At 53.6% G+C, this 27,759-nt stretch overlaps 2 protein-coding genes across 8 annotated transcripts in view; one reads left to right on the plus strand and one right to left on the minus strand.

Moving 5' to 3' along the window:
- Positions 1 to 23,100, plus strand: part of ABCC6 (ATP binding cassette subfamily C member 6) — a 56,047-nt gene extending 32,947 nt beyond the window's left edge. Inside the window, exons 21-31 of one of the 2 annotated variants that reach the window (XM_045776069.2) lie at positions 978 to 1,098; positions 2,855 to 3,062; positions 3,989 to 4,299; positions 5,238 to 5,437; positions 7,419 to 7,545; positions 8,297 to 8,398; positions 9,174 to 9,320; positions 11,072 to 11,230; positions 11,311 to 11,477; positions 13,981 to 14,175; positions 22,947 to 23,100. In XM_045776069.2, the coding sequence (XP_045632025.2) occupies positions 978 to 1,098; positions 2,855 to 3,062; positions 3,989 to 4,299; positions 5,238 to 5,437; positions 7,419 to 7,545; positions 8,297 to 8,398; positions 9,174 to 9,320; positions 11,072 to 11,230; positions 11,311 to 11,477; positions 13,981 to 14,175; positions 22,947 to 22,953 (1,744 nt within the window). In that variant the 3' untranslated portion in view covers positions 22,954 to 23,100. Of the gene's footprint in view, positions 1 to 977; positions 1,099 to 2,854; positions 3,063 to 3,988; positions 4,300 to 5,237; positions 5,438 to 7,418; positions 7,546 to 8,296; positions 8,399 to 9,173; positions 9,321 to 11,071; positions 11,231 to 11,310; positions 11,478 to 13,980; positions 14,176 to 14,506; positions 20,135 to 22,946 lie in introns of those variants that run through there. The other variant, XM_045776068.2, reaches the window with a different exon arrangement.
- ABCC1 (ATP binding cassette subfamily C member 1 (ABCC1 blood group)) overlaps positions 21,065 to 27,759 on the minus strand; it is a 129,653-nt gene continuing 122,958 nt past the window's right edge. For 3 of the 6 annotated variants that reach the window (XM_045776062.2, XM_045776063.2, XM_087870260.1), the window contains 5 exons: positions 25,942 to 26,088; positions 23,920 to 24,078; positions 23,100 to 23,266; positions 21,818 to 22,081; positions 21,065 to 21,306 (listed from right to left, as the gene is read on the minus strand). In XM_045776062.2, coding sequence (XP_045632018.2) covers positions 21,198 to 21,306; positions 21,818 to 22,081; positions 23,100 to 23,266; positions 23,920 to 24,078; positions 25,942 to 26,088 — 846 coding nt within the window. In that variant the 3' untranslated portion in view covers positions 21,065 to 21,197. Of the gene's footprint in view, positions 21,307 to 21,817; positions 22,082 to 23,099; positions 23,267 to 23,688; positions 23,778 to 23,919; positions 24,079 to 25,941; positions 26,089 to 27,759 lie in introns of those variants that run through there. The other 3 variants (XM_045776066.2, XM_045776065.2, XR_015727886.1) reach the window with 2 other exon arrangements.

Genomic DNA, 27,759 nt, shown 5'->3' on the forward strand with positions numbered 1-27,759 from the left:
CTGGCCAGGCCATAGCTGGACTCATCGGGGGCTGCCTGCCACAGAGGAACCGAGCCACCTGGTGCTCTTGCTTTTCACGAAAAGTGATTTTGTAAAACACAACAGTGGACCCCTGGGCGCTAGGCAGTGTGAGCTTAAGTGTCAGTTGTCGGGGGACCCCAGGGGGATCTGGAGGGGCCTTGGTCCCTGGGGGTAAGTAGAGGCTGGGCACAGCTTCTCCCCATGCCAACTAGCTACCCAGAGTACGTCTGGGTCACACAGTGGACAGTCCCACCTGTCTTCACAATAATCTTACGTAAGATCAGATAGATGATAAAAATAGATAGACAGACATATAGATAGATATTCACAGATGAACATATAGATAGATGATAGACTGATAAATGATGGATGGGTAGAAGATTGAATGGTAGCTAGACAGGCAAACATAGACTAGCCCCATTTGACGGCTGAAGAAACTGAGGCGCAGACAGGATAAGTCAGCTGCCCATGGCTTCACAGTCAGCAGATGGCAATTCACGTTTAAGGTTAAGGCAGCCCACTTGTCCACAGATGAAAGGAACATACAAGAAATCCTCAATGTTGAATTGTGCAAAATGGACATTCTGCCAAACTGGACTGATAAATCTGAGGGTAAACAGCAGGGGCAAACAAAATGATTGTAGCAAAACTTAAGCCAAAACAAAGACTCGGAAAAACCACATTCCAAAGTTGGGCAAATAAGTTCATTCAGTGGGACAGCATCAGAAGAATAGGCTGGCTCGCCTCTGGGGTACGAGGTGGCATTTCGCCGGGCACCACAGAGGGAGGACAGAGCACGACGCCCCGTGGTGCTCAATATGCTAGTAGAACGAACGTGTGAGTGAACAAGTGAGTGGAGAGTGTAGCTCAGGGTTCATTGGCTACCAGTGGCCTTGAGGGTCCACACACAGCCCATGGACAGACACTGATTTGTCCTCCTTTCCTCTCAATGGCAGGTCCTTGAAGTTAGTCCCCGAGAAGGACGGCACCACCTCAGAGGCCCAGTCAGGGGATGCCCTAGAGGAGCCCGAGTGGGCAGGACGGCCAACAGGAGAGGACGGCGTGCGGAAGGGCAGGGTAACCACCAGCTGCTCCCTCCCCTCTGTGTCCACTGCTACAGCTGCCCACCCCCCTCCACCCCTCAGGGCTCAAGACCTCCCATCAGATACAGCACTGGGAAGGGAGCGGGTAGACTCACCTTTATTGAACACCTGCTGTGTGCCAAGTAAGACTCTAGACGCTTCATGTTTCTTAATGCTTACAACCACCCTATACTTAGATGATGGTAGCCCCATTTTAGAGATGAAGAAACTGAGATCTTAAAGAGTTTGTCTGTGTTCTCATAGCTAGCAAGGGAGCAACCTGGGACTCAAATCTAGGACAGTCAGAATCTGCAGCTTATACTATTTCTTTTCTTGTATGCTGCTTTGTCCACCCATCCATCCACCTACCCACTCATTCATTCCTCACCACCCACCCAATCCATCCTGCTTATCCATCCAGCCACTTACCACCTAATCAGTCATCTACCCATTTCACCGAACCTCCCACCCATTCACTCATCCATCTATTTATTCATCTTCCATCCATCCACCCGTCCACCTACCCATCTTCCATCTATCCATCCACGCACCCACTTATCCATCCACCCACCTCCCTATCCATCAACCCATCTTCCATCTATCCACCCATCCACTCAGTTAACCATCCATCCACCCACCCACCCATTCATCTACTCATCTTCCATCTATCCACCCACCCACCCACTTACCCATCCATCCATCAACTCACCTATGCACCCACTCATCTACAGACTCACTATTTATCCATCCACCCATCTATCCATTCATTCACCCATTCACCCACTCACCAATCACCCATTGTCCCACCCAACCATCCACCCAGAACACATTTATAGAACCCCCATTACATACCAGGCAATGTCTCTGCTCTGGTGGAGACTGTATACTAGTGGCGGGAGACAGTCAGCAAACAATCGGGCTACTAAGCAAGGTAATAGCAGATAATGATAGAAGCTATAAAAAAAAAAAAAAAAAAAAGAAGGGCAATGAGATGGGGATCAGCCAACTGAGGGTCAGGAGCCTGCTTGGATTAAGATGCTCTGAAGAGTGACACTTGAGGTGAACCCTAAAGCAAGGGACCAGCCGCAGAAAGAGCAGTGGGAAAGCATTCCAGGCAGAGGGAACAGCAGGTGCAAAGTCTCTGAGGTGGGAAGGAGCTTAGGGTGCCAGAGAAAAGAAGAGGCTTCCCATGAGACCAGCAGATAGTGAGTAGGAGGTAAGGTCAGAGAGATGACTAGAAGTTTGGAATTTCTTCTGAGAGCAAGAGAAAGCCACGAGCAGGTCAGCAACAGCAAGATGGGGTCGGGTTGATGTTTCCAGAAGTTTGCGCTGGCTATAGCCATGTGAAGAACTTCAGATTCATGGGAGCTGGACCTCAGGCAAGGGTCTTAACCTCTTCGTGCCTTGGTTTCCTTATCTGTCAGGTGGGAATTATGATGGGGGCAGAGACACATGCCTGTCCTGTAGCCTGTGTTCAATAAATCACTCCCAAGCCAGGAAGGGCCACAGCCTGTCCCCTTTACGGCTCTCACGGGCCCTCTGAGGGTTCTGCAGGGGAAGGGGTCTGGAGGCGAGGTGGGGCCTGAAGGAGAGATGGCACTGCTGGTGGGAGGCACCGAGAGAAGACAAGTAAGGTCTGCATCGTGGTTCCATCTGCCCTGTCGATGTGTTTTGAGGGCCTCACGTGGTCTTTCCTCCCTTCCTTCCCCCGGGGCCTCTCTCTGCCCCTGTCTCCCCTCCATGTGCTACAGGTGAAGGCCACCATGTACCTGACCTACCTGCGGGCTGTCAGGGCTCCCCTCTGCCTCTACGTACTCTTCCTCTTCCTCTGCCAGCAAGTGGCCTCCTTCTGCTGCGGCTACTGGCTGAGCCTGTGGGCGGACGACCCCACTGTGGACGGGCGGCAGACACAGGCGGCTTTGCGGGGCTGGATCTTTGGGCTCCTGGGCTGCCTCCAAGGTACCCCTCGCCGGCCTTCCTCGCCCTTCATCCTCCCAGCCCCCTCCAAGATGCTCAAGGCTCCCTGCTCTGCCCGTCCCTGGATTCCCCTGTCCTCCCTGGACATCTGGGCAAACATCCTGGGCCCAAGTGCAAACCTGCATCCTTCAGATAAGACTTGGGGGAGTGGGGGATATGGCACATCCCCCCCTCTCCTGGAGCCCCGGAATCTGTACCAGACTCATCAGCAAATAAATGCAGGATCTTGGCCCCCCGTGGTTGGGAGCAGCTGAGGACTCAGGCGGGGAGAGGCCATCCTCGGCGTTTGGATTGGCCAGGGATAAGACAGGGAGGGAAGTGAGCCGCACCCTGAGCACACGGATCAGCATTGGGAGGAAGGGGGTATATTAGCTTCCTAGGACTGATGCAAATTACCACCAACTTGGTAGCTGGGAACAACAGAAACTTAGGTCTCACAGTCCTGAAGCCAGAAGCCCACAACCAAGCTCTCGGCAGGACTGGTTCTTCTCAGAGGCTCTGAGGGAACATCGGTCCTGGGCCTCTCTCCCAGCTTCTGTTAGGGGCCAGCAATTCTTGGCTTGCAGTATCTGTACCTGTCTTCACATCACCTTCTCCGTGCCTCTGGGTGTCTCTTCTTCTCGTAAGGACACTAGTTGTTGGATTTAGAACCCCCTCTAAATCCAGGGTGATATCATCTCAAGATCTTTCATGGAAAACAAATCTGAAGATCCTCTTCCCAAATAAGGTCACATTCTGAGGTTCCTGGTGGCCTTGAGTTTGCAGGGTGGGGAGGCACACTATTTAACCCACTGTAGGGTGGTTCCGTCAGGGGACTGTCAGGGTGGTCAGATCATAAGGTGGCCACCATGCGGTGGTTGGGGGGTGGTCTCAGCTCTCATGCTCTGATACCCTCTCTCTCTCCCCAGCCCTTGGGCTGTTTGCCTCCATGACCATGGTGCTCCTAGGGGGAATCCGGGCATCCAGCCTGCTTTTCCAGAGACTTCTGTGGGATGTGGTGCCGGCTCCCATTGGCTTCTTTGAGCGGACCCTCTTCGGGAAACTGCTGAATCATTTCTCCAAGGAGACAGACACAGTCGATGTGGACATCCCAGACAAAATCCGGTCCTTGCTGATTTATATCTTCGGACTCCTGGAGGTCATCCTGGTGGTGACAGTGGCCACCCCACTGGCTGCTGTGGCCATCCTGCCGCTGCTGGTCCTCTATGCTGGGTTTCAGGTAGGGAGAGACTGAGCAGGTTCCTGGGGCCAGCTCAGGTCAGCTCAGGCAGTCGTCTGTCTCTGGGCAGGATTCCCTGTACAAGCTTCTGCCCAGTGGGCATCTGGGCACCATCCCTAGAAGAATTCCCAGAGGCAGAGACACCACAATTTGAGACACCACAACCTACAACCACCGCTGTCTTCTCTCCAGTCTTCTTGACTTGGCTTGGGGAGGGACAGTGGTGGGGGCAGGCAGAGGTGGGTTCAAATCCAGGCCCTGCCACTTACTTGCCATAGAGATCTGAACCAGCTGCTTTGTCCCTCCAGGCCTTAGGTGTTCCCATCTGTCAATCGTGAAGCCCATGAACGCTCTCCTCACGTTAATAAATACTATTTGTAAAGAGCCTAGCACACAACCTGACGCCAGTCCTCCTTGCCTGCACACAAGTGGCAACTCAAACCAAATAACATTGCGGATTACTTGTTCCCAGGGCCTGGTATGGGGGCTCTGGTTAAGGGAATGCATTCCACTTGGCCAACTGCCTTCCGTGTCCTTTATGGTTTTGTTCCCACAGGGACTGGCCCTAAGTGAAGCAGGTGGCCTCAGAGCTGGGAATGAGACATTCATACCAGGAGTGATTTCTCAATCCTGGCTGTGTCTGAGAATCACCCAGGTTTTTTTTTTTAAACATACCTAGGCCAAGGTGACCCCACCAGAGATTCGGACTTACTAGTTCTGGGATGAGGCCACGGGAAGGTTTTAGAGCTTCCCAGGTGATCTTAAAAAGGACAATGTAACTCTGATTCTGCAAGGAGATGGGAGCCCAGAGACAGGAAGCAACTAGGCCAAGGTCACAGAGCAAGCTGGTAGCAGAGCCTGGTCAGAAAGTCTGTCCTTGAGGCTCCCCTGTGCTTCTGTGTCTGTGACTTCTCCCCTCCGCACCTGTCCCACTGCAGAGCCTGTACACGGCCAGCCTGTGCCAGCTCAGACGCCTGGAGTCAGCCAGGCACTCGCTCGTGTGTTCCCATGTGGCCGAGACCTTCCAGGGCAGCGCCGTGGTCAGAGCCTTCCGGGCCCAGTGCCCCTTTATGGCTCAGAATGACACACACGTGGACGAAAGCCAGAGAGTCAGTTTCCCACGGCTGGTGGCTGAAAGGTAGGAAGGGCCTGGGGGCAGAGAAGACACCATACTCCATCTCTGTCCCCACAGAGTAAGACCGAGGGTCCTACTGTGTGGCCAGAGAGCTCAGTGGCCTGCCTAAGGTCACACGGCAAGGCGGGGATAAAAGTGAGACTGCATACCAGGCATGCACTTGCCTCGCGCCGGGAGTGGGTGGAATGTGGCCTGAGGCATCCCCCGCAGCAGGTGGGCAGGAGGTAGAGATGTCCACAGGAGGGAAGAAGCCTCTGTGGCCAGGCCACTGGACCAGCCTCTGTTGCCTCGGTGATAGAGGAGATGCACAAGCCTTCTCAGCCTCCTTTCGGGAACGCAGGCTTTCAGCACAGACAGGCATGGGCTCCAATCCCAGCCCGGCAACTTCCTCGCTGGGTGATCTTGGGCAAGTTACACACCTCTCTGAGCCTCCTTTGTCAAAGGGGGATGGCTTTCGTGGGGTGGCCGTCAGGATTCAGGAAATCCACTTGGCTGGTATTCCTAACAAGCTTACTACGTGCCCCACACAGTTCTGAGCCCTCTACATGGATTTATTCATTTAGTCCTATTAACAACTCACCAGGCAGAGACTGTTCTAGAGATGTTGAGTCTCAGGCACAGAGAGATTCAGGAACTTGCCCAGGGCCACACAGCAAATGTGTGGTGGACTCAGGCTTTGAATCCAGGTGCCATAGTGTGGAGAGGGCCAAGCACACAGTAGGCACTCAACAAATGTGAATTCCTTTCTCCTTCATGCCCCGGGTCCCTGGCCAGCTGCAGCTTTCAGGCCGTGTGGCTGTGGGCAGTGCCCCACTCCCATATGCCTTCTGGGTGACCTGTCCTGCCTCTTCTTGGGGTCCTAGCCTAGGGAAGAAGGAGCTTATGAACATTTAGAAAGCGCCTACTATGTGGGTGGCCCAGTGATTTCCGTGCTACATATGGCACATCTCATTTAATCCTCTCAACTCTAAGAAGCCAAACGGTACCTCATTCCACAGATGGGTAAACTGGGGTTTAAAGAAACAAAGGAACTGTCTCAAGGTCAGCCGCCTAGGAAGCGGCCTATTTATTCATTTGTTGGCTGCCTTGTTGAAAACCCATGATCTGTTGGAAGAGGTTCGTGCTTTCTGGTATCTGGCAGGGCGATGTGGCTTCAAAGACTTGTTAACTTGACAAGTGAGGACAGCAATAATCCACTTTGTGGGGTTGTTTGGAAACGAGATAGTGTATGTAGTAAAGCTCAGAGCTCCCTGAAGACAGGGATTTTAAAACTGGATCACACTGTGTCCCCAGCGCCTCCAGCATGCACAGCATACAGTAGATGCTTAATATGTGTTTGTTGAATGAATGAATGGTAGAGTAGGAATCCAGTAGGAGGGGTTGCATATTTATTCATCCACTCAATATATTAGTCATGGAGCACCTACTAAGTGCTGGGTCCTATGCTAAGTTACTGGGGACAGAGTCATGAACGAGACAAAGCCACTGCCTGCGCCGAGCTCAGTCCGCCGATGGAGACTGATGGTCACGGACTGAGTAAATAGTTTTATTATAAAGCGTGGTAACTGCTATAAAGTTATCAATTACATGTGAGAGAGAAAGGGAGGAACAGTCCAGGAGGGCTCTTAGAGGAGGCAACATTCAAGCCGACGTGGCCATGAAGATAAGATGGAGGTTGGGTTCAGGCAGGGGGAGCACAAGGAATATGGCCAGGCATATCCCAGGGACAGAAAACTGGCACCATGGCAAAACTTCACTTGAGCACCTACTGTGTGCCAGGCTCAGAGCTGGGCACAGGTGAGACAGGAAATCGTCAACCTCCCCCATCCACTGAGCTTGGGTGGGGCCTGGGGTGTGGAGGGGGCCACTGCTGGGACCCCTGTGGGACTCAGGCTGGTGCAATGACCAGTCCCTGTGCCCCGAGAAGCAAGTCCTGCACAGAGGGCCCCCTGCTGACCCGGCTCTGACCTGCCTCCCCTCGCAGGTGGCTGGCTGCCAACATGGAGCTGCTGGGGAATGTGCTGGTGTTGGCGGCCGCCCTGTGTGCTGTGCTGAGCAAGGCCCACCTTAGCGCCGGCCTTGTGGGCTTCTCGGTGTCCGCCGCCCTCCAGGTATCCCAACACCCAAGACACACAGACCCCTGCCAGTGGGACCTTAAAGGAGCCGAGTCCAAACTGCCAACCAGTGAGGAAAATACAGCTCTGCAGAAGCTTAGCTGGGGTGACCTTCCTGGACCTTGAGCCAGAGACTTCCCTCACAGAGCCTCAGTGTGCTCATCTGAACAATGGGGCAGTGATCTCCTCACACATTGTAAAGAGTAGTTGGGATAAGGTATATAGAGTACATTACCCATGCACTGCTAAATTCTGTTAACTATTAATGACAATATTTAATGTCAGATCATATCTATGAAGCAAAAATATATATCTAAGTAGCATTCTTTATGAATGAAGTGTTGTTCTAACAGCTTTACATATACTAACTCATTTAACTCTGCCCACAACCCCATCAGGGATACTCTCGTTAGCCTCATTTTACAATGAGGCAAAATGATGGGAAATCAGGGGATAGAAACCTCTCTGAATGGAAGTCAGCAGACCTGGGTCCTGCTGCGTGTCCTTGGGAGGGCCACGCACCCTCTCTGGTCCTTTCTCCCCACCCGTATCAAGATGGGTTGGACAAGTTCTTTTCTACTCTGCATACTCCAGTTCTACTGAAGGAAGAGGGGGGTCCTGGCGGCTGCAGTCAAATCCCATCCCCTCGTCTGTCCCAGGACCTGGGGGGCTGTCTCCAGGGGCACGGCTACTGCAAGCCTGTGGGCTGGCCTGGCTGAAGCCAGCCTGAGGTGTTCTCTCCCACCAGGTGACCCAGACAATACAGTGGGCTGTTCGCAGCTGGACGGACCTGGAGAGCAGCATCGTGTCGGTGGAGCGGATGAAGGACTATGTCCAGACGCCCAAGGAGGTGATGGGTGGAAGACGGCCCGGGGGTGTGGGCCCAGGGATAGATCTGCTCCAGGCGTGAGAGCCCCGAGCACGGGAAGCTGGAGCTACTGCCAGAGCAGAGGGTCTGGAGCCAGGACCAATCTTTGTTCCTTTGCTTCTTCACTTGGGCAAAGCAGACCATTCCTCTGAGGGACAGGGGACCATGAGTGAGAGCACTGGGACAGCAACGTAACAGCAGCATGCTAGCAACATGACAAAGGCATCCCAGCGAGATTACAGGAGAGAGGAGTGACAAGGCGAGGCGACAGTGTGGGCATGCTGGGAGGGGCATGCGACATCCCACGATGAAGGACTGCGGGTCAGGCACACTGTGGGCACTCCATACGTGCCCACTGCTCTTACGGGCCCCCTGACACCTCCAGGGGGTGGAAGGCCCGTTCAAGGTCACAGAAATAGCCCGCGGCAGCTAATGACCCCTTCCTGCACAATCTCGCCTGCCTCACAAAGACAAAGGGGAGTGTCTACCCCTTCTAGAGGAAGAGAGGATATTATCTGACCATTAATAGCAGCTAATAATAATAATAATAATGGAGTAGCCAATACCAGCATTATTTTTATAATCCCAGATACCACTTGTTTTTAGCTCTGCTGTGTTCCATGCCCCCCACGACCCTTGAAAAAAGCAGTAAATATGCCCATTTTGAAGAAGAGGAAACTGAACCTCAAAGAGGTGTGCCATTTCGTGAGACACCTCAGAGAGAGGCTCCTCTGACCCCCTGCCCCTCCTGCCCCAGGCGCCCTGGAGGCTGCCCACCTGTGCAGCCCGGCCCCCCTGGCCTCACGGAGGGCAGATCGAATTCCGGAACTTCGGGCTGAGATACCACCCCGAGCTCCCGCTGGCCATCCGGGGTGTGTCCTTCAAGATCCACGCTGGAGAGAAGGTGAGCGGCTCTCGCACATCTTCCTCCGCAAGGAGGCCAGACCCAGGGTGAGCACTGCCCAGGGTCCAGGCCCTGAGCACCCACTGCCTCCTCCACACCCCACCTCAGCTCCCCTTGTCTGCAGACCCACCACACCCTAGCTGAACTGACAGTCTCCCACAAAGCTGCCACCATCTTGGTGAAATGCACCACTCGCCCACCTTGGTGTCCCAAAGAGACATCTCCGCGACTCCCTTCATTCTTTTTGCCTCTGACATTAGTTGAACACCTACTACGTGCCAGGGCAGAGGGCTGAATGCTCCACATACCTTATCCAGTTTGCATGGCCTCAGCTCCTGGCTTTGCTGTGGCTGACCTTGGGCAAGTCACGTCACGTCTTAAGCTCAGTTTTTCTACCTGTAAAATGGAAATCAGAATGTCACTCTCCTAGAGCTGTTGTGAAGTTTAACTGAGTTAATACGTAGAAACTGTCTGGAACAGTGCCTGGAACATAGCAAGCGCTGCAGAAATGTTTACCAGTGCTTTTATTAATTATCATTTGCAGTTTTACTCTGACAACAACCCTATGCAGGAGTACTAGGATTATCCCATTTTACAGATGCTTAGTCCCATCAACTCCCCACCCGGTTGCCCTTCCCTCCTGCCTCCCCCTGGATGGCTCCAGACCCCTAACTGAGTCCCCAGCCTCCCATTTCACCACCTCCAGTCTGTTTTCCTACGATCTTTATTTCAGTATGTCATTCCTGTGCTTGAGACCTTGCGTCTGCTCCCAGCTTCTCTTAGAGGAAAGCCCAAACTCCTGACCTTGGCCGAAGCCTCCGTGCATCGGCCTGCTGGGGCTTAGCCAACACTTGTGGAGCAGCCAACTCACTGGGCCATGTGGGCACCCGGTGCTGCCCTCGGGGAGTTTACAGTCTAGCACTTAGTGTAGTTTACCTGGACTCTTCCCCCTCCCCAAACTCCTATTCATCCTTCAAGATGCCACTCAAGAATCCCCTCCACCATGAAGCCTTCTCTGATTACCCCATTAACCCTCATCCCACTCCCAGGCAGCTTCAGGCCCAGAGTTTGATTATAGAGGGGGCTGGCTCATCACACTGTATTCAAATGAAGTGTGCTCAGCTGCACTATTTCCCAGAGCAGACAGGGAGCTCTTCGGAGCAAGGACTCCTTAATTTCGGTGCTCCTGGTGGCGGGAACAGTGCCTATCCTACAATGGGTGACACGTCATTCACTTCTTAAACAAATCGTGCTGAACCTCTGTCGGGTGTCAGACATTGAGAATGCAACAGTAAACACTGAGGGAGGATGGGGGGGGATACAATGATGGGCGAATGGGTGAGAGGAGGAGCTATGGCTGGGCTGGGACGGGAGATGGATGGAAGGATGGGACACCGATAGGTTGGGATGGGGATGGAAGGAAGGATGAGGATGGAAGGAGGGAGAAACGGAAGGGTGGGGGGATAGTTTGAAGGGTCGTGGAATGGAGGGAAAGATGGGAGAAATGAAGGGACGATAATGATATACAGAAAGAAGGTTGAATAGAATGGGATGGGTATACGGAAAGGTAATCAGATGAGAGGACACAGGGACAGATGGAAGGACGGATGCTTAAAGGATGATAGATAGACAGATGGATCTCGGATGCAGGGTAAACATCTCACAGAGATGCTGGGGTCTCTCTGGCCTGTGGCCTGCCTTCCTCTGGCCAGGCCTGGTCAGAACAAGCCTTGCCTCCCATCCCCTGACAGGTGGGCATCGTTGGCAGGACGGGGGCTGGGAAGTCCTCCCTGGCCGGAGGCCTCCTGCGGCTCCTGGAGGCGGCAGAGGGGGGGATTTGGATCGACGGGGTCCCCATCGCCCACGTGGGGCTGCACACGCTGCGGTCCAGGGTCACCGTCATCCCGCAGGTGAGGTCTGGGGGAAGGGGGTGGGCAGAGGTGAAAGGCACGGCAGGGCCCGGCTCTGACCCACTGCCCCTTCTGGCCAGGACCCTACCCTGTTCCCCGGCTCTCTGCGGATGAACTTGGACATGCTGAATGAGCACACGGACGAAGCCATCTGGGAAGCTTTGGAGATGGTGCAGCTCAGAGCCGTGGTGGCCAGCCTGCCGGGCCAGCTCCAGTATGAGTGTGCCGAGCAAGGTCACAACCTGAGGTAGGCTTGCCCCCCCACCCCAGGACCTGGGAGGAGCTAGGGGGAGAGGGGAGCGTGGCCAAGGCTCCCCCCAAATGCCTCAGCCCTGGGATAATATGCCCTGGATATCTGCCTCCCCTGTGGGACCGTCAGCCCCGTCAGTCAGTACTCACAGTATGAATCCCATCCCTTAGCAGCAATCCCAAATGCCAACACAGTCTCTGAAGAGCCAGTTTCTTTTTCCTAAATTCAGTCCCTAAATGTATTTGGGTGACAAAACCCAGCTTTACCGACACAAGGCTACCGTCTTTCTTTATCCCGCTCAACATTTATTTTGCTGTAAAAGTACTGTGTTTGATATTGGTGCTAAGGCCACATTTACTGAGGGTACCAAGTAACATATGGTATATGTTTTTTCTGTCTTTGTGAGAGAGAGAGTGCGTGCGAGTGGGGGTGGGAGAGGGAAACAGAGAGAGTCTCAAGCAGGCTCCACCCCCCAGTGCAAGCCCAATGTGGGCTTGTTCTCATGACCCTGAGATCATGACCTGAGCCCAAATCAAGAGTCCCACACTTAACCGACTGAGCCTTCCAGGCGCCCCTGGCCTATGTCCTTTAAAATAAATTTTAATTGTGGTAAAATACACATAAAATTCAGCTTCTTTACCATGTTTTAATGTACAACTGGTAGTGTTGAACTGTTGAGTACATTCCCACCATGGTGCAATCCATGTCTAGAACTGTGTCACCTTGCAAAAGTGAAACCCTGTACCCATTAAGGAAACCATTCTGTTTTCCCCAGCTCACAGCCCCAGCAGCCATCATTCTGCTGTGTCTAGGAATTTGGCTACTCTGGGTACCTCATTTACGTGGCTGGCTTATTTCACGCAGCACAATGTTCTCCACATTGTAGCAGGTGTCAGAACTTCCTTCCTTTTTTTTTTTTTTTTTTAAAGATTTTATGTATTTATTCGACAAAGAGAGACAGCCAGCGAGAGAGGGAACACAAGCAGGGGGAGTGGGAGAGGAAGAAGCAGGCTCATAGCGGAAGAGCCTGATGTGGGACTCGATCCCATAACACCGGGATCACGCCCTGAGCTGAAGGCAGACAATTAACCGCTGTGCCACCCAGGCGCCCCAGAACTTCCTTCCTTTTTAAGACTGAACGATACTCCGTTGTATAGAGAGACCACATCTTTCTTCCCCATTCATTCATTGATGGGTACTCGGGTTGCTTCCAACTTTTGGCTATTGTGAATAATGCAGCCAGGTGTATAGGTGTGTGCTTTTTTCAAAATCAAGACATTCCGGGGGTGCCTGGGTGGCTCAGTCGGTTAAGCATCTGACTTTTGATTTTGGCTCAGGTCATGATCTCCGGGTTATGAGATCAAGTCCTGCACTGGGCTCTGTGCTCAGCAAGGCATCTGCTTGAGGTTCTCTCTCTCCCTCTGCACCCACCCCCACCCCAGCTCACATGCACGCGTGCTCTCTCTCTCTCTCTCAAATAAATACAATCTTTGGGGAAAAAAAAACAAAACAACTAAGACGTTCTGGATGCTAAAACCCATCTGCCCCCAAAGGTGTTAGGGTCAGGGGCTGGGGGTGCTAATAGTTTCCAGACACTGGAGATGTAGCATAGCTTGGTGGTTAAGTGTTCAGACATGCTTCAAATCCAGCGTCCCCCAGTTAGCAGCTCTAGAACCCTGGGCAAGTTATTCTTCTGGGCCTCACTTTCCTTATCTGTAAAATGCAAATTGCAGTTAGTATCTCCTGGGGTTCATGCATCAAGTTGCTGAAACAGTGCCTGGATATAGGGAACAAAAATTCTTCCCTGTAGTCCTCAGAGGGACATTCTCACTAATCCCATTTTGCAGCATTTGGCACAGGAGGCCTGAGACTTGCCCGGGGCCCCCAGCACGGCCACAGTAGCTCCTGGTTCTCCAGAGACACTGCTGGAAGGCCTTGCATTGAGAAGCAGCAAAGCACGGCAGGAAAGAGCCCCAGACACCCTTGGGTCTCGAGGGTCAGGGGTCTGACAGACCGTGTGACCTCACGCTTCAACTTCCCCGTCTGTAATTAGAGTAGGAGAAGCTCCCGGGTGCTGAGGGCTTTCTCTGTGGTAAGCACACTGCAGAGCACTTTTATGGGACTTACGATGTCCTCACACCCTCATTAGCCACAAGACTCGTTAATACAGTAACCACCTTGGTGGTCATCGTGAGAAGTGACTTAGCTTATGCACACGCACTCACTCGTGTGTCCGACACCAGGTGAAGACCCCAGAATAAAAATAGAAATAGCCGTTTCACCGCTGGGGTTTGAATGTCTTGCCTCGAGTCACCCTGCTCAAAAACGGCAGGATGGGGATTGCTACCAGCTCTGTGGACCGACCCACGTGTAGATGTGCACGTGTACCCCCCCCCCCCACTTTTGCAGCTGTCGGGGGAACCCCATCTGTGGGCAGACCCTGCCAATCCTGACATGCAGGCACACAAATGTCCACCCTGACTCTCCCACTCATTCCCAGTGTGGGCCAGAAGCAGCTCCTGTGTCTGGCGCGGGCCCTGCTCCGGAAAACCCAGATCCTCATCCTGGATGAGGCCACGGCCGCCGTGGACCCGGGCACGGAGCTCCAGATGCAGGCCGCGCTCGGCAGCTGGTTCGCCCGGTGCACGGTGCTGCTCATCGCCCACCGCCTGCGCTCCGTGATGGACTGCGCCAGGTACGCACCCCTCTCCCGGCTGGCCCTCGGGGCTCCCCGGGCCCCTGCCACCCCCGCAGCGGCAGAGGAAGGCAGCAGGGTTTCGAGCCGGGGTGGGGGGGGGGCGCTGGAATGGATTATCGAGTGCCCAGTCTGCAGGAGTTGATGCCCAGAGGGGAAGGGAGGAGGCCAAGGACTCATGCCCAGCAAATGCGTCCACCCTGCGTGTTGGGGTCTGGAAACCACAGGGGAGGCCAGACTCAGCCAGAGCAGACACGCTCGGCTTTCCGCAGCAGAGCGCCCAGGACCGACTGTGCTGGTAAGAGCTGCTCGTTTCCCTCTACGCCTGCAGGATACTGGTCATGGACAAGGGGCAGGTGGCAGAGAGTGGCAGCCCCGCCCAGTTGCTAGCCCAGAAAGGCCTGTTTTATAGGCTGGCACAGGAGTCAGGCCTGGTCTGAGCCCTCAAGCCTTGCCTCGTTGTATCAGCCCAGAGAGACTGCTGTGCCCTGGGGGTGCCAGTGACCGGGGTCATCAGTGGCACTGCAGGGTTGGGTCTAGACCCCTCTGCTCTCTGGGAGGAAAATGGCAGAGGAAGTGGCCCATCATCACAGATCCGGGAGGACACGGCAACGCCCAGGTCGGTCTGATCCAGCTCCGTCCACCCGGTCCACCCCGGAGCTAAAGTTGACGCTGGCTGCCCAGGGGCCTCACCTGAGGGACTCAAAAACCCGCCCATGCCTGGGTGCCAACGCAGACCCTGGAAATCAACATCCCTGGGGCTCAGGCTTGGGCTGGGGCAATGGAGCGTGTACCTTTTACAAATAACCCCCTTTATTTTGAGATGGTTGTGGATGGACAAGCAATTATAAGAAATAATCCAGAAAGTTCCTGGGTAGCTTTACTCTGCTTCCCCCCAATAACACCATCTTGAAAAACGGTAGTACAGTATCATAACCAGAATGCTGACATTAGTACCACTGGCCGATCTTGTGCGGACTTCCCCACTTTAACTAGGATTTGTGCACGGGTGTGCACACACGTGTTTCTGCACAAGCTCCTGCACTCGCCACCACTGGTTGGGATGCTGAACACGTCCAGTACCACCAGGACCCCTCTGGTTGCCACGTTGTGACCATACCTGCCGCCTTCCTCCCGCCCGCAGCCACACGCTGATGTGCTATTTCTTAAGTGTTTTTAAAGCTCCCTGTAGGATTCCAGAGAACTCCACACCTCCTGCTGCCGTTCCTCCACACTCATCAATGAGCCCCAAAGGGTGTCTTGTCTGAACCGACACACAAGCCACCACCCCCCACACCGAGAAACAGGTCCGAGGCCAACACCAGCACATTCACTGCCAAAAACAAGATTTGCGGAGCCAGGGACTCCCGGGCCCCCCATGGAGAGAATTTGCTCAGGGCACACATTTCATGTGTGTGAAAGACCAAAATTCAGCTCCTGGGTGGGGCGCAGGGGGAGCCCCAGCAGCGGGTGGAACAGCTGGAGAGTGTCCGCGGGAGACCGCTAGAAGCCTGAGGACCCCGGCAGAGATGGTCGGGTGTTTGCTTCCACGACGGGGAACAACACAGCACTGCTAAATCTGGCTGCAGGCGCGGGAAGAGGGAGCAGAGTCTAAAATAGCCTGAGGTCACACAGACACGCTGCGGTGAAGGGCAGCATGAGAAATGAGTCCACGCCTTGGATGGGAACTTTCTGGCAGCCCGGGGTTCCTCCGGACCTCATGGCCTTGCTACGGGGATAAAGTTAATACGTGTAAGTGTTCAGAGCTGAGCTGGGCACAAAGTCCTTGCTCAACCAACTTTCACTGTTATTGTCAACACTATTCTGTTTGAGGACCTCCTCGGGTCCTCCATGGGGGAGAGGGTACAGACGCCAGGATTTTTTTTAACCGCATGGCTGTTGACGTGGGGCTCATTAATTCTGGGTCACGCATTGTGAGATGTTCGCCAGCATCCCTGGCCTCTTCTCACTAGATGCCAAAAGCATGGTCATCTCCAGTCATTACAAAGATGTCTCTAGATGCTGCCAAAGGTCCCCTGGGGAATCAATCACCCGGCAGAGAGGTACTGGGCTAACCCAACCCACCGAACATCCAGCTACATGGACAGTGGCTGTGTGGGTGTATCAGGAAGGGCCGGGGGCACCTCCCCCACTCCCTGTCCCAGCCGGGCCACAGGTCCACCCGGTGGAGGGTTTTCAGCCCGGAGGTAACGAAATCTAACTCTAACTGCAGCTTCTGCATACGTCCCTCTGCCAATGTGTGGCCAGCAGCTCATCTGGATGCCTTCCAAGTGGGGTCAGAGGGCTGTATTCCTTGCCCGCCCCCAGACCTGCCTCCAAAGCCTGCCCCCACCATTACTAGCACCTACCAGCTCCGGTTTGGAAATGTGGAAAATGAGGCTCAGAGTTCATGTGACCTGCCAAGGTCACCCGGTTTGTAAGGGGCAGAGCAGGGGGTGGTTACTGTCCTGGGTCTATTTAACACCACGACCCAAGGCATCGCACGGGGGTTCCTGCGCAACCTGGAAGGACAGGAAGGGACCAGACGTGGCACTTTGCCTGGAGCAGGGCCCCTGGCATCCGGGCAGACTGACCGCAGGCAAAAGCAGCAGCAGGGTGTTTGGCAAACGCACTCGGGGTCATTCGAGGGCCACCACAGCCTCTTTCTTGGAGGGAGGTGGTTTGCCAGCAAGCGGAGTGTGCGCCATGGGAGCCAGCATTGACGAGGGTGGGGGGGGCCCACACCACGGCTCCCCGGAGACCGTGCCACAGGCTTGGGGGGGGGAACACAGCTGCAGGAAAAGCCGTGTACAGACCTGTGGTCAGTGCCTGTCTCGGTCGGTCCTTTAACCTCCCGTGTCCCCTCGTGTCACTGCAAACGCCCACCACAGCCTTTCAGTGAATCCTTACAAGGCAGGGAGGAAGGTACCATGGTTATCACCTTACCAGGATGCATTCATGAGGCCCCTTTCGCAGACGAGAAAATGCAGACAGAGCATAAGCGGGTATCTGAACCTGAGTGGCCTGGCGCCAGAGCCCATGTGCTAACCACCTTGCTGCCTCGTGCACACTTCTTTAGGTCTAGAATGTCAGCTCACTGACAGCTGAATTCCACTTTGGCAACACCCCCTGAAGGGAAGGAATGAGCTCCTTTCCTTTTCTGAGGCAAGGAATTTGTTCATATGTGTTCACTCTGCTTCCCAGCCCCTGGCACGGTGCATAGCACATGGGAGTGTTCCATAAATAACGACTGCATGGATGGATGATAGACAGATGGATGGATATAGGGACGGCTGGATGGGTAGAGGGATGGATGGATCGAGGGACAAATGAATGAATGAAAGGCATCACCATGTAGGACGGTGTCCTGAGGGCCAGGCGTGGCGCTGGGTGCTTTACCTGGCTCGGCTTCCCTCCTCACAGCCACCTGGCCAGGTGAACACAAGGATCCCAGCTGTACCCACGAAGAAAGCGCAGCTCCTGAAAGGCACGTTCTAGAGGCCCCAGTGACGTCACACTTGGCCCAGGGCCCGGCATGGAGAGTTGGGTCTTGGATCAGAGAATGCAGTCACCGGGTGCGAGCTGTGTGCCCATGGTGGGTGTTCATTAAGGAGTAAACCAATCAAAGCCTTGTTCTCGGGAAGCTGCCACTGTAAAAGAAAACAGGGAAGCACCCAGCCATGCTGACATCTGGGGAAGCGGGGAGACACAGGGCAGGGCAGTGCCCAGATGCTGGAGGAACAGCAGAGGGGCGTGTGGCTGGAGGACCTGTGAGGTGGCTGGAGGGGAGCTGAGGGCAGAGGTCACGGGAAGCTGGGGTAGCTGGCTGTCGCCAGATGGGGACCACTGGAGGGTTATGATGGAGTGTTTTTACAGGTGCATGAGGGCTACTGGGTGAACAGACTGTATGGGAGTGGGGTGGGGGTGTGGCCAGGGCAGCAGGAAATCGCTGAGGTGGCTGTCCAGGGGCAGGAGGAAGGTACCCACAAAGCAGCAACAGGAAGGCAGGGAAGTGGTCAGATTCTGAGTGCTTCGCTGGAGTGTGCTGAGGGACCCACACAGGAAGCATCACACCAGTTCTCCACTCCTCTCTGGCCTGGGGATCCCTTTCCACGGGAGCGAGGCTGAGCACCGAGCCCGAGCACCGAGCCCATGGCCTGGCACATGGGAGGTGCCCCCTTTGCTCCTTCCACAGCAAGGAAGCACTTACCTGGACGAGCGGGGGATCAGGCGCCCCTGCCCCCGCCTTGGGGCTTCTGACGCCACCCTCTCCGGGGTTAAGGCTGCATGCGGCCTCCTCTTCAGGAAGCAGCAGCGTGAGCTTCAACCCAGGCCCGCAACCCTCCTGAGGACCGGTTGTCCCACAACGCACACCCACAGGCACACACCAGGTCACACGCTTGGACGCCTGGTTAGGACCTGACCTGGGACCGCACATCTAAAACTGACACCCCAAGTGGCACGTCCAGATACTTCCCTTCCAACGGGAGTAAGCTGACCAGCTTCTCTTTACTGAGCATGTTCACGCTCCAGTCGCGGACGCACGGCAACGCTGGACAATGGTGTCAGTGGTGGTGGGGCGTGGCGAGGGCAGCAATGCTGGAGGGAAGCCCGGCAGCGCCAGAACGCCCCCTCGCGCGGTTACTCAGTACGTAGTTTCAGGGTGCAGCACACATGGCTTGTTCCCCAAATACAGCAATTCTTCACTACCAAGACTCACCCAGTGCAAACTCAGAAACCTAACACGCCGGCCTCACTTCCCCGCTAGCCACAACTCAGAAACCACGGGAACGACCACGGGAGGAGGTTCTGCTCTTCCTTACGCACCCCAGCATCTCCCAGCTTCCTTTGCGGTGCGGTTGCGGCCACGTGACTGATCCTGGCCAATCAGCTGAGTGGAACGGACTTGCGTCGCTTCCGGTTTGGGGCACTTAAGAACGGGGGTGCGTCATCTGACGCTCATCAAAAAATGCACGGGAAATAAACCCTGGCTTTCATTTCCTAAGAGTTCAGGTCTGGTTCGCTACCACAGCATAGCCTGCCCTATCCTAACGCAAGGAGATTTTCTAGGGTAACTTTGGCCACGTGGGACTTTTGCTTGACTTGTGTCTTAGAGGACCAAGGCTGTGCGTGCCACAACAATCCCGCGGGGCAGGTGTGATCAGCCCCATTTTACAGACAAGGCAGCTGGGGCACAGACGTGCAGTGACTTACACAGGGTCACACAGTCAGCAAACCGTGAGGGCAGAGTTCAAGCCCAGGCTCTGTCTACCGTGCCATGCCGACTCCCTGCTAAACCCCACCTGCTTCTTCACCTCTAAGGTCCCGTTCCTGGACAAGAGCTCCCACTGGAGACAACGGTTTTGCCAAAGAGAAAGAAAGAAGCAGCCAAGAGGATAACCCCGTCCAGACTTCTGAAGGACATGGCAGAACTCTCTGCTAATGCCCCAAAGAAAACAGAACAATTATTCAGTATGAAACAAAATAATTTTTTTACTGTAAATTATTTGCAAATGTTCACGTTTCCAGTGTTAAGTCATTAGAAAAAGATCCCCAAGAAAAACTTGGTTTATCTAATGTGAAAGAATGGTATAACTTACAAAAAAATAAATATATATTTCCACCTAAAAGAAAAAAAAGATGCTTCTCTGGGTGTGAAGTCAGCCATGTAATTCATAGCGAGTATGAATCTTGGAGCAGCAGTGACCTTCCTCTGCATCGTGGGTCTTGCTTTGGTCTCTGAGAAACCTCGAAGGACTCTGCTTCTCCGTTTTCTTCCAGGAACACGTGGACCACCTGTCACATGGCGGCCGCTGTGGCTACTCCCTGGGAATGCTGCTCCCCAAACAGCACCTCCGCCCAAGAAATTAAAGTCGAGACTGTTTTCTCCCTTGGAGCAGCACTTAAAGCCAAAAAAACAAAAAAGCCAAAAAAAAAAAAAAAAGAGAGAAAAGAAAAAGCCATCACTGATATTCGTGAATGGGTTCTTTTCTTGTCCTGGAAGTGACTCGGTCAGGAAACGTCAAGTTCTCCACACTGCCATCCTTCAAGCTACCCAGATGCCAAGGGCGAGAAAAGAAATCTAAGAGACTCAACAGGGCTCTTTTCAGTCCCAACCAGTCGTACCTGGGAGGTACCTAGCGCTCCTGGCCTTGGCCATTTCATCACTGCCGGCAGATCTTCTCTCTCAGGGACTAGAGCACTAAAGCCATCCTAGCCATGGGCAGAAAGAGGAAGCAAGAAAGCAAGGAGACCGGAGTGGATGAGGAGCTGAGCGGCCAGGCTGGGGAGTCGGTACTGAGATGATCTCCGGGTCTGGACAGCCCAGAAGTCCTGCCGAGTCCCGTTAGTGAGAAGTCCGTGGACAGGAGGGTACCCCAGCCTGGGAGGCAAGTACCAGGAGAGCAGAGCTGGGACGCGGGTTCCCAGCGTCTAAGCGCATGGAAGACCAGACAGTGGGTAAGAGGAGCGTCCTTGGCCCTCGGGGTACTGCCCGAGGTGAGAGCAATCTTCCCAGGCCCCTCACCTCCCACCTGCAGCCCCAAGGAGACAAAGCACTCTGGGGGGTGCCGGGGACAGCCGTCGGGGGCCGGGGAGCTTCTCAAAGACAGAATCTGTTGACTTTGGCTGGAGAGATCTGAGGCAGTTGGCTGGATTTGGTCACTAGCGTAGTTTATGAAACCAATTTCTCTGGCAGTCTGGCTGCCGAAAGGTCCTCACGAGCACCAAGAGCACGAGCGTGCATTCCCAGGGGCGGGAGAACATACGTGCGTCTTGCAGGGGCAATGGAGGCAAGGGCGGGAGCGTTCTGGGTGGGCTGCATCTCTGTCTCTCCTGCTTCTTCACAGCCAATTCCAGCCCGGGGGCCACACGGTGGCTCCTTTGTGTGTTTTGGTTTTTTTTTTTTTTTCGGTTCAGTATATAGGAGGCTTGGGCTCCCAAGGACGGTGCCTCAGTACGTCATCCCCGGACGCTGGCGTGTTGGCCCTGCTATTCTGACCAGATGCGCCCGCTCTCCAGGCTCACACCAGGCCAGCGTCTTTGGCCATGCTGTAGAAAAGACCCCTCTGCTGCAGGAGGGCGGAGGGCTGGCCGCACTCCCGGATCTCTCCCTTGTCTAGGACGATGACCCTGCAAGAGGAGGAGACACAGACGTGAGGGCAAGGGGAGGGTCGGCACCTTGTACCCTCAAGAGCCACCTGAACAAATCCCTGCTTTGGGTCAGTCGCCTCACACCTTCTGTTAGGACTGCTGCAGTAGCCTTCTGACTGGCTGCCTTCCTCCACCCCTCCTGCTCAGAGTCCCGTAATGCCGACCCCAGGACTGGCTCTCACCTTTTCTACTTCGTTCCCAGCACCATTGGGTGTGTTCCTGTGTTTACTGTCTGTCTCCGCACCCAGCCCCCAACTGTTCTAGAAGGTCCCTCAGGCAGGCTCCTTGTCTGATACCTCCCTGCTGAGTCCCCAGTGCCTAGAATAGGGCGAGAATGTGGCGGGCACTCCACACGTGTGTATGGATTGAATACATAATGGAGTGATGTCAGAAATACCCAGGGGAAAGGAAGGGCTGTCACTACACACAGGACGGTGCTGAACGAATGGGGACATCCCCAGGACCAGAGTGTCTGTGCAGGGAGCATCACCTTGTGTAGTCCATGATGGTATTGAGCCGGTGTGCAATGGTGAGCACGGTGCAGTCTTCAAACTGCGTCCGGATGGTAGACTGAATGAGGTCGTCCGTCTCGAGGTCCACGGCCGCCGTGGCCTCGTCCAACACAAGGATCTTGGTCTTCCTCAGCAGAGCCCGGGCCAGGCACACAAGCTGGCGCTGCCCAACACTTGACCAGCACAGAAAGACCAGGAGACACAGGGTCAAAACCATCCCGAACCCTGAGCCCAGGCCGGAGCTGGGAGAAGAGGGAGGGGACACTCGGTGTGGCCAAGACCAGGAGAGCCCTGCAACTCCCCGTTCCTCGCACCTGCGGCCACGGCAGACATCAGGGACCGCTCAGGACAGTCTCGCTGTGGAGCTAGAGTTGGGCTCGGCATCGTGCTCAGAACAGGGCTCAGAGGGGAAATCCAAAATAAGTGACCAGCTGAGCACGGCGGTATGACAGGTCACAAAATGGTCCCGTATCTGTGCCTTCTCTAGGGTCCTCCCACTTGACTCTGGACTCAACCATGGGTCTTGCTTTGGTCAACGGGATGCTGGCAAGCAAGGCGACAGAAGCTCGCAAAGGGAACGCACACCGGGGCCTGCTCACTTGTGAGCCTCTGCTATCGCCCTGGCAATGTGCTGGGGCTGGTCCGCTGGTGGATGAGGGACGTGGGGAGCCGACCCTCACGGCCCCAGCAGACCCCCAGCCATATGAGTGAGCTGAGGATAGCAGAGCTGCCTGGCTGACCAGCCCTAGTGTCTGAGCAGTGGAACACATGTGAGGACTGGTGGTTGGCTGTCACAGGGACGGATGAGGCATGGAGGGCACTGGGGCAGGACTCAGGTTCCCTGTGGCGCCAGGCAGGGATACTTGAGCTGCTGGGTCACGGGGGGATCCTGGGGATCCTGGGAGAAGGGCCAGGGCAGCTGGGTCAGCGGGTGGCGACTCAGAGGGCTCAGGAAAGTGCTATTTACTGACCGAGAAGGAAGTCTTTCAATAGTTGAACAACAATCCCTCTCAACTGACTAAACCTAGTGTAAGAAAGGAACCATGTCAGCCATCCTGGTTTTATACCTCATGGTGCGATGAGAGTGGACTGAAACCCATTTTACAGATGCTGAAAGTGAGGCTACAAGAAGTGAAGAGAAAATGGCTCATCTGCGGCAGAGCTGGTACGCAAACCTAGGCCTGACACAGATGTAAACGGACAGAATCTTTAAACACCTCGACAGAGGAGACCCGGTCCAGGGCTCAATCCCCTGCCTACCTCAGGTTCTCCCCGCCTTCTGCACACTCGTGGTTCAGCTTGTCGGGAAGGCCGGACACAAAGTCCTTCAGGTGAGCCAGCTCCAGGGACGTCCAGACTTCCTCATCTGAGTACCGGCTGAACGGGTCCAGGTTCATGCGGAGGGAACCCGAGAACAAAACAGGGTCCTGTTTGGGGAGAAGACAGCAGATGGCAGGTGAGGCTCACGTCATGATGCCTACACCTGGGGCAAACAGGTGCAACGTGAACAGTTCTAACCAGAATCGCTCAAGATGGGGTTCCAGCGTTCCTTGGGATCACTATTTCTGGAGATGTTAGTAATTGGGGGAAAAGGTTTGGAAAACTCTGGGTTAAGTGAAATAAAATAAACTTCTTTTGGCAAGACTTCCCAGAGCTTCCAATACACGGAAACTTCTGGAAGGGAGAAGCAGCACGGGTAATTCCTAATCGTAAAGTACTGTGGATTCCTCCCTGTTCCCTGCCTCCTAAAGAGAATCTTAGAAGAAATTTTAGATAAAATAACAAGACAAGGCAACACATGAAGGAATCACACCTACAGCAATCAGCCTAGAAAATTCCTATTTCTTGCCTGGCTCTTGGAAGGCTTATTCCTGTCCTGAGTGGAGCCGGCAGGAGTGAAGGAATGATACCCGGTTAGTTCCCACTGTGATTTATATCCTAAGAGGAGATTCAATGGCAAAGAGACAGTATCATTTCAATGAAAATAATAAAGGAGGAATACATCTACATTTGTCCCGAACACATACACACATACATCATAGTGCGCCCCACTCCCGCCCTCGGTGCACCCAGACCCCACCTGCGGGATGATGGTGATCTTGAAGCGCAGATCATGTAGGCCAATCTTGGCAATGTTAATGTTGTCAACAATGATCTCCCCCTCAGCAGACTCATTGATCCGGAACAAGCCCAGGGTCAGGGACGACTTCCCAGCTCCCGTCCGCCCCACGATGCCAACCTGTGGGATAGGAAGGGCCCAGGGTGAGGTGAGGATGCTCGTGTCTGGGGGTTACCTCCCGCCTGCCCCCCACACAGGGCCCACATTTCAGGTGTCTGCCCTAAAGTCGTTCAGTCATCTGGCTGACCCGATGCCCACCATATTCCTCCCTGTCGGCAGCTTCCCAGGGACACTCCTCCAGGAGCTGTGTTGGCCAAGGGTCAAGGACTTCCTTCTTGGGGCGCCTTCCTTCTCAGTGGGTTAACTGTCTGCCTTCAGCTCAGGTCATGATCCCAGGGTCCTGAGATCGAGTCCCATGTCGGGCTCCCTGCTCAGTGGGGATCTGCCCCTCCCTCTCCCTCTGCCCCTTCCCCAGTTTGTGCACGTGAACTTTCTCTCTCTCTCAAATAAATAAATAAAATCTTAAATTAAAAAAAGGGCTTCCTTCTCTGTGCCTCCTCTTCTTATAAGTTAAAACGATATTCAGCTCTTTTGATAAGTTAGTACAGACCTCCAAAGGCGACAGGGCTCAAGGAGAAGGTATTTTCAATAAAGCCTTATTATTTTCAACTCTAAATAATGTTAATAATCAGGCATTTTCCCCCATACTGTTTTTCAATCCTTTGATGGTGAGTTTCTCATCCCGAGCTGTCAAAGTAGCTCAAAGATTCAAGCAGATACCCCTGCACACCCTCCCTCCATGCCAGCTGCAGAAGCAACAAGACGTTAGGGACAGGACCCGGTCTCCACTCATCCTCTCTTCAGGAAATGGGGCTCCCTGCTCAGTGGCCAATGACTGACATTCCTGACATCCAATTACAACTCTTGCCTTCTCATCTGGGCTCTTGAAAGGCAGGCCTCCTCCAGCCTCTAACAGAAATGTCACAGAGCTGAGTCTCATGATGGAACATAAGCCATACAACCTCAGCGAGAACACCACCTACTCTGTTCATCCCCTTGTTATAAGTTAGAGAAATTATCTCATGGGAATGGAACATTCTGAGCCTTGGGATAAGAATGGTTTAGCAAACACGTATGTTCAGAGATGAAAGAAACCCTGTCCTCTCCTCTGGCAGACAGCCAGGAAGACCCTTCGTCTGATTCCTGAGGAGGGTCTAAGGGTCTCAGAGGAACGACATCTTCCAGGAACAGCTTGGGACTAGGAATACATTCCAGAATTCTGACAACTTCACACGTTCACTGAGCCATCCCTAGTAGTGATGATGGCATCTTTCTATTCTCGAGGTGGCAAACTCGAATGCCTACAGGGGCCAAGTAGGCACATATGTGAGCTGGGGAGGGACCGGGTGAGCTGGGAGGCTCTCGTCTAGAAAGAACCAGGGAGGGAGTAAAAGCCCAGTGTTGTTAGATGTACTGATGTTTCAAGGAAAGCAGGAAATTGGGGCGCCTGGGTGGGCTCACTTGGTTAGGCATCCAATTCTTGATTTTGGCTCAGGTCATGATCACATAGGGTCATGAGCTCCAGCCTTGCGTTGGGCTTCACACTGGGCATGGAGCCTGCTTAAGATGCTTTCTCTCTCCCTTTGCCCTTCCTACCACCATAAGCGTGCATGCTCACTCATTCAGAAAAAAAGAAAGAAGAAATGGATTTTTATATAAGACATACCACATTTCAGTATTTGCAACGCATTCAGATCTTTTTCAAAACGTACCTGCAGGCCTCATCTGGCTCCCCACTAACAGTATGCAATGCGGCTGGGAAACTCTAGCAGCTTCTACTTCCACAAGCCCCTCCCAGAAAAGGCCATGCTACCCCACGGAATTGGACTTTGATAAACTGAGGAAATGATGTGCCTGGTTATACCTGCCTGGTTGCAAGCGACGCCCTGCTATGAACGGTTAGGGGAAACGAGGTGCACCCACCTTTTCCCCTCCATCTATGGTGATGTTGATGTTTTTGAGAACCAAGTCCAGGTTTTCTCGGTAACGCAGGCCGTAGTCTCGGAATTCCACTCGGCCCACCTGAGGCCAGTCACTGGGCGGAGTCATCTCCTCCACTCGCCAGGGAGCCTGTGGGGGGGGGAGGGCAGGGTAAGGAATCTGAGGTCCGTCTCAGGAGCCTCAAGGCTACAGGTGAGCTGGCTACACATCCGCTCTGACCTCATCACCCTCCTCTGGCTCCCTCTGCTCCCCACGAGGCTGCACTATTCCTCAAATGCACCTGCGTGCCCTGCTTCTGGGCCTCTGCACCCTGCCTGGAAGGCTCTTCCCCAAACTCCCCTCTGGGCATGCTCCCTCACGTGCTGCTGATCTCGGGGCTATTCAGCCCACCCCCTGGCTCTGTGCCCCCATCACCTCCCCTGCTCCATTCTCCCTTACACCACGTGGCACCTCCTAGCACTTGAGGTGTGCTTTCATTTGCTTATTCTGTTCTCCATGCCCCCTGGAATGTCCACTCTATGAGGACAGGTTCATTCACTGTTCACTGCCATACTCCAGGGCCCACAGCACACAGCAGGGACTCCACGAATATTTACGGACTGAACTGATCAATGAGTGGTCTTCTCTGGACAGACACAGGGGGAAAGGTGTTACTCCAAATGCCTCCTGTGTGTGGAGGGCACTATAAAAGGAATGGCTAATGCTTTCCAAGATCACTGTCACATGACCTCATTTAATCCACACTATAGTCCCATAAGTGGGGTCCTTGCACAGGAGGAAACTGACACAGAGAAGGTAAGTCACTTGCTCAGGATCACACAGCCCTTATTTCTGAAGGGCTTCTTAGCTCAGTTCAACATTTCCTTAGCGCTACAACTGGATGTGCTCTGGGCCAGGATTGGGGCTAGCTTAGGGGAAGCTGAGAAATGGAGAGGATGAAAGAGAGCTTTCATCCTTTCTCCCCCATAAACTTGCTATATTAATTTTTCTTTTTTTTTTTTTACAACAAGCATATATCCCTTTTATAAATTTAGGTATATAAACGAAGGGAATAAGCTGTAAGAACATGGAAGGCACTGGAGAGAAGTGGATGGAACTTTCTAGCTAGAAAAATATATTCTATATAAACACATAAATATATATTTTTAGCAGTGGTAAGACCCTGAATGATCTTTACTTTCTTTTGTATTTTTCAAATATGTTCTTATTCTAAAAACATAAAAATAAACAATTAAAAGAAATAAAAACATGGTACTTTCTAAAAAATAAACTTCATTTCATATTTTAAATGATGAACTACATGGCAGGTGAATTAGATCTTAAAAGCTGCTGTAAAAAAAAAAATTTGGTGCAGTGGGAAAACCCCTTGTGTAATACATACTTATTTCCACAGGGGGCGCTCACACCACTCTGAATAATGCTCTCTGATGAAGTGGGACCTGGTTCACCAGCGTGAGAGCGTTAAGGATGGGGCATAGCTCATCTCTGCAGATCCCTCAAGACAGTTTTGACCAGGCCCCTGGTCTCATTCCCAAGGGGCACTTTCTTGGGAGGCAGTGTGCCAATGGCACAGATGCAAAATCTGGGTGGGCCATTTACCAGCCATGTAATCTTGGGAAAGTAACATAACCTTGTTGTCTGTTTCCTCACCTGTAAAACAGGGCTCATGACAGAATGGGAGTTACGAGGCTACGGGAAGGCTGTATGAATTACTCCATGTCAATGTGTGCTACAGGGCCTGACACCCCTCCGAGGGCACAGTATGGGTCGCTATCATTACTGGTGGTGGGGGGGATAGTG

This window comes from Ursus americanus, chromosome 2, assembly GCF_024610735.1.
Source record: "Ursus americanus isolate L20-20 chromosome 2, mUrsAme1.1.p, whole genome shotgun sequence".
NCBI lineage: Eukaryota > Metazoa > Chordata > Mammalia > Carnivora > Ursidae > Ursus > Ursus americanus.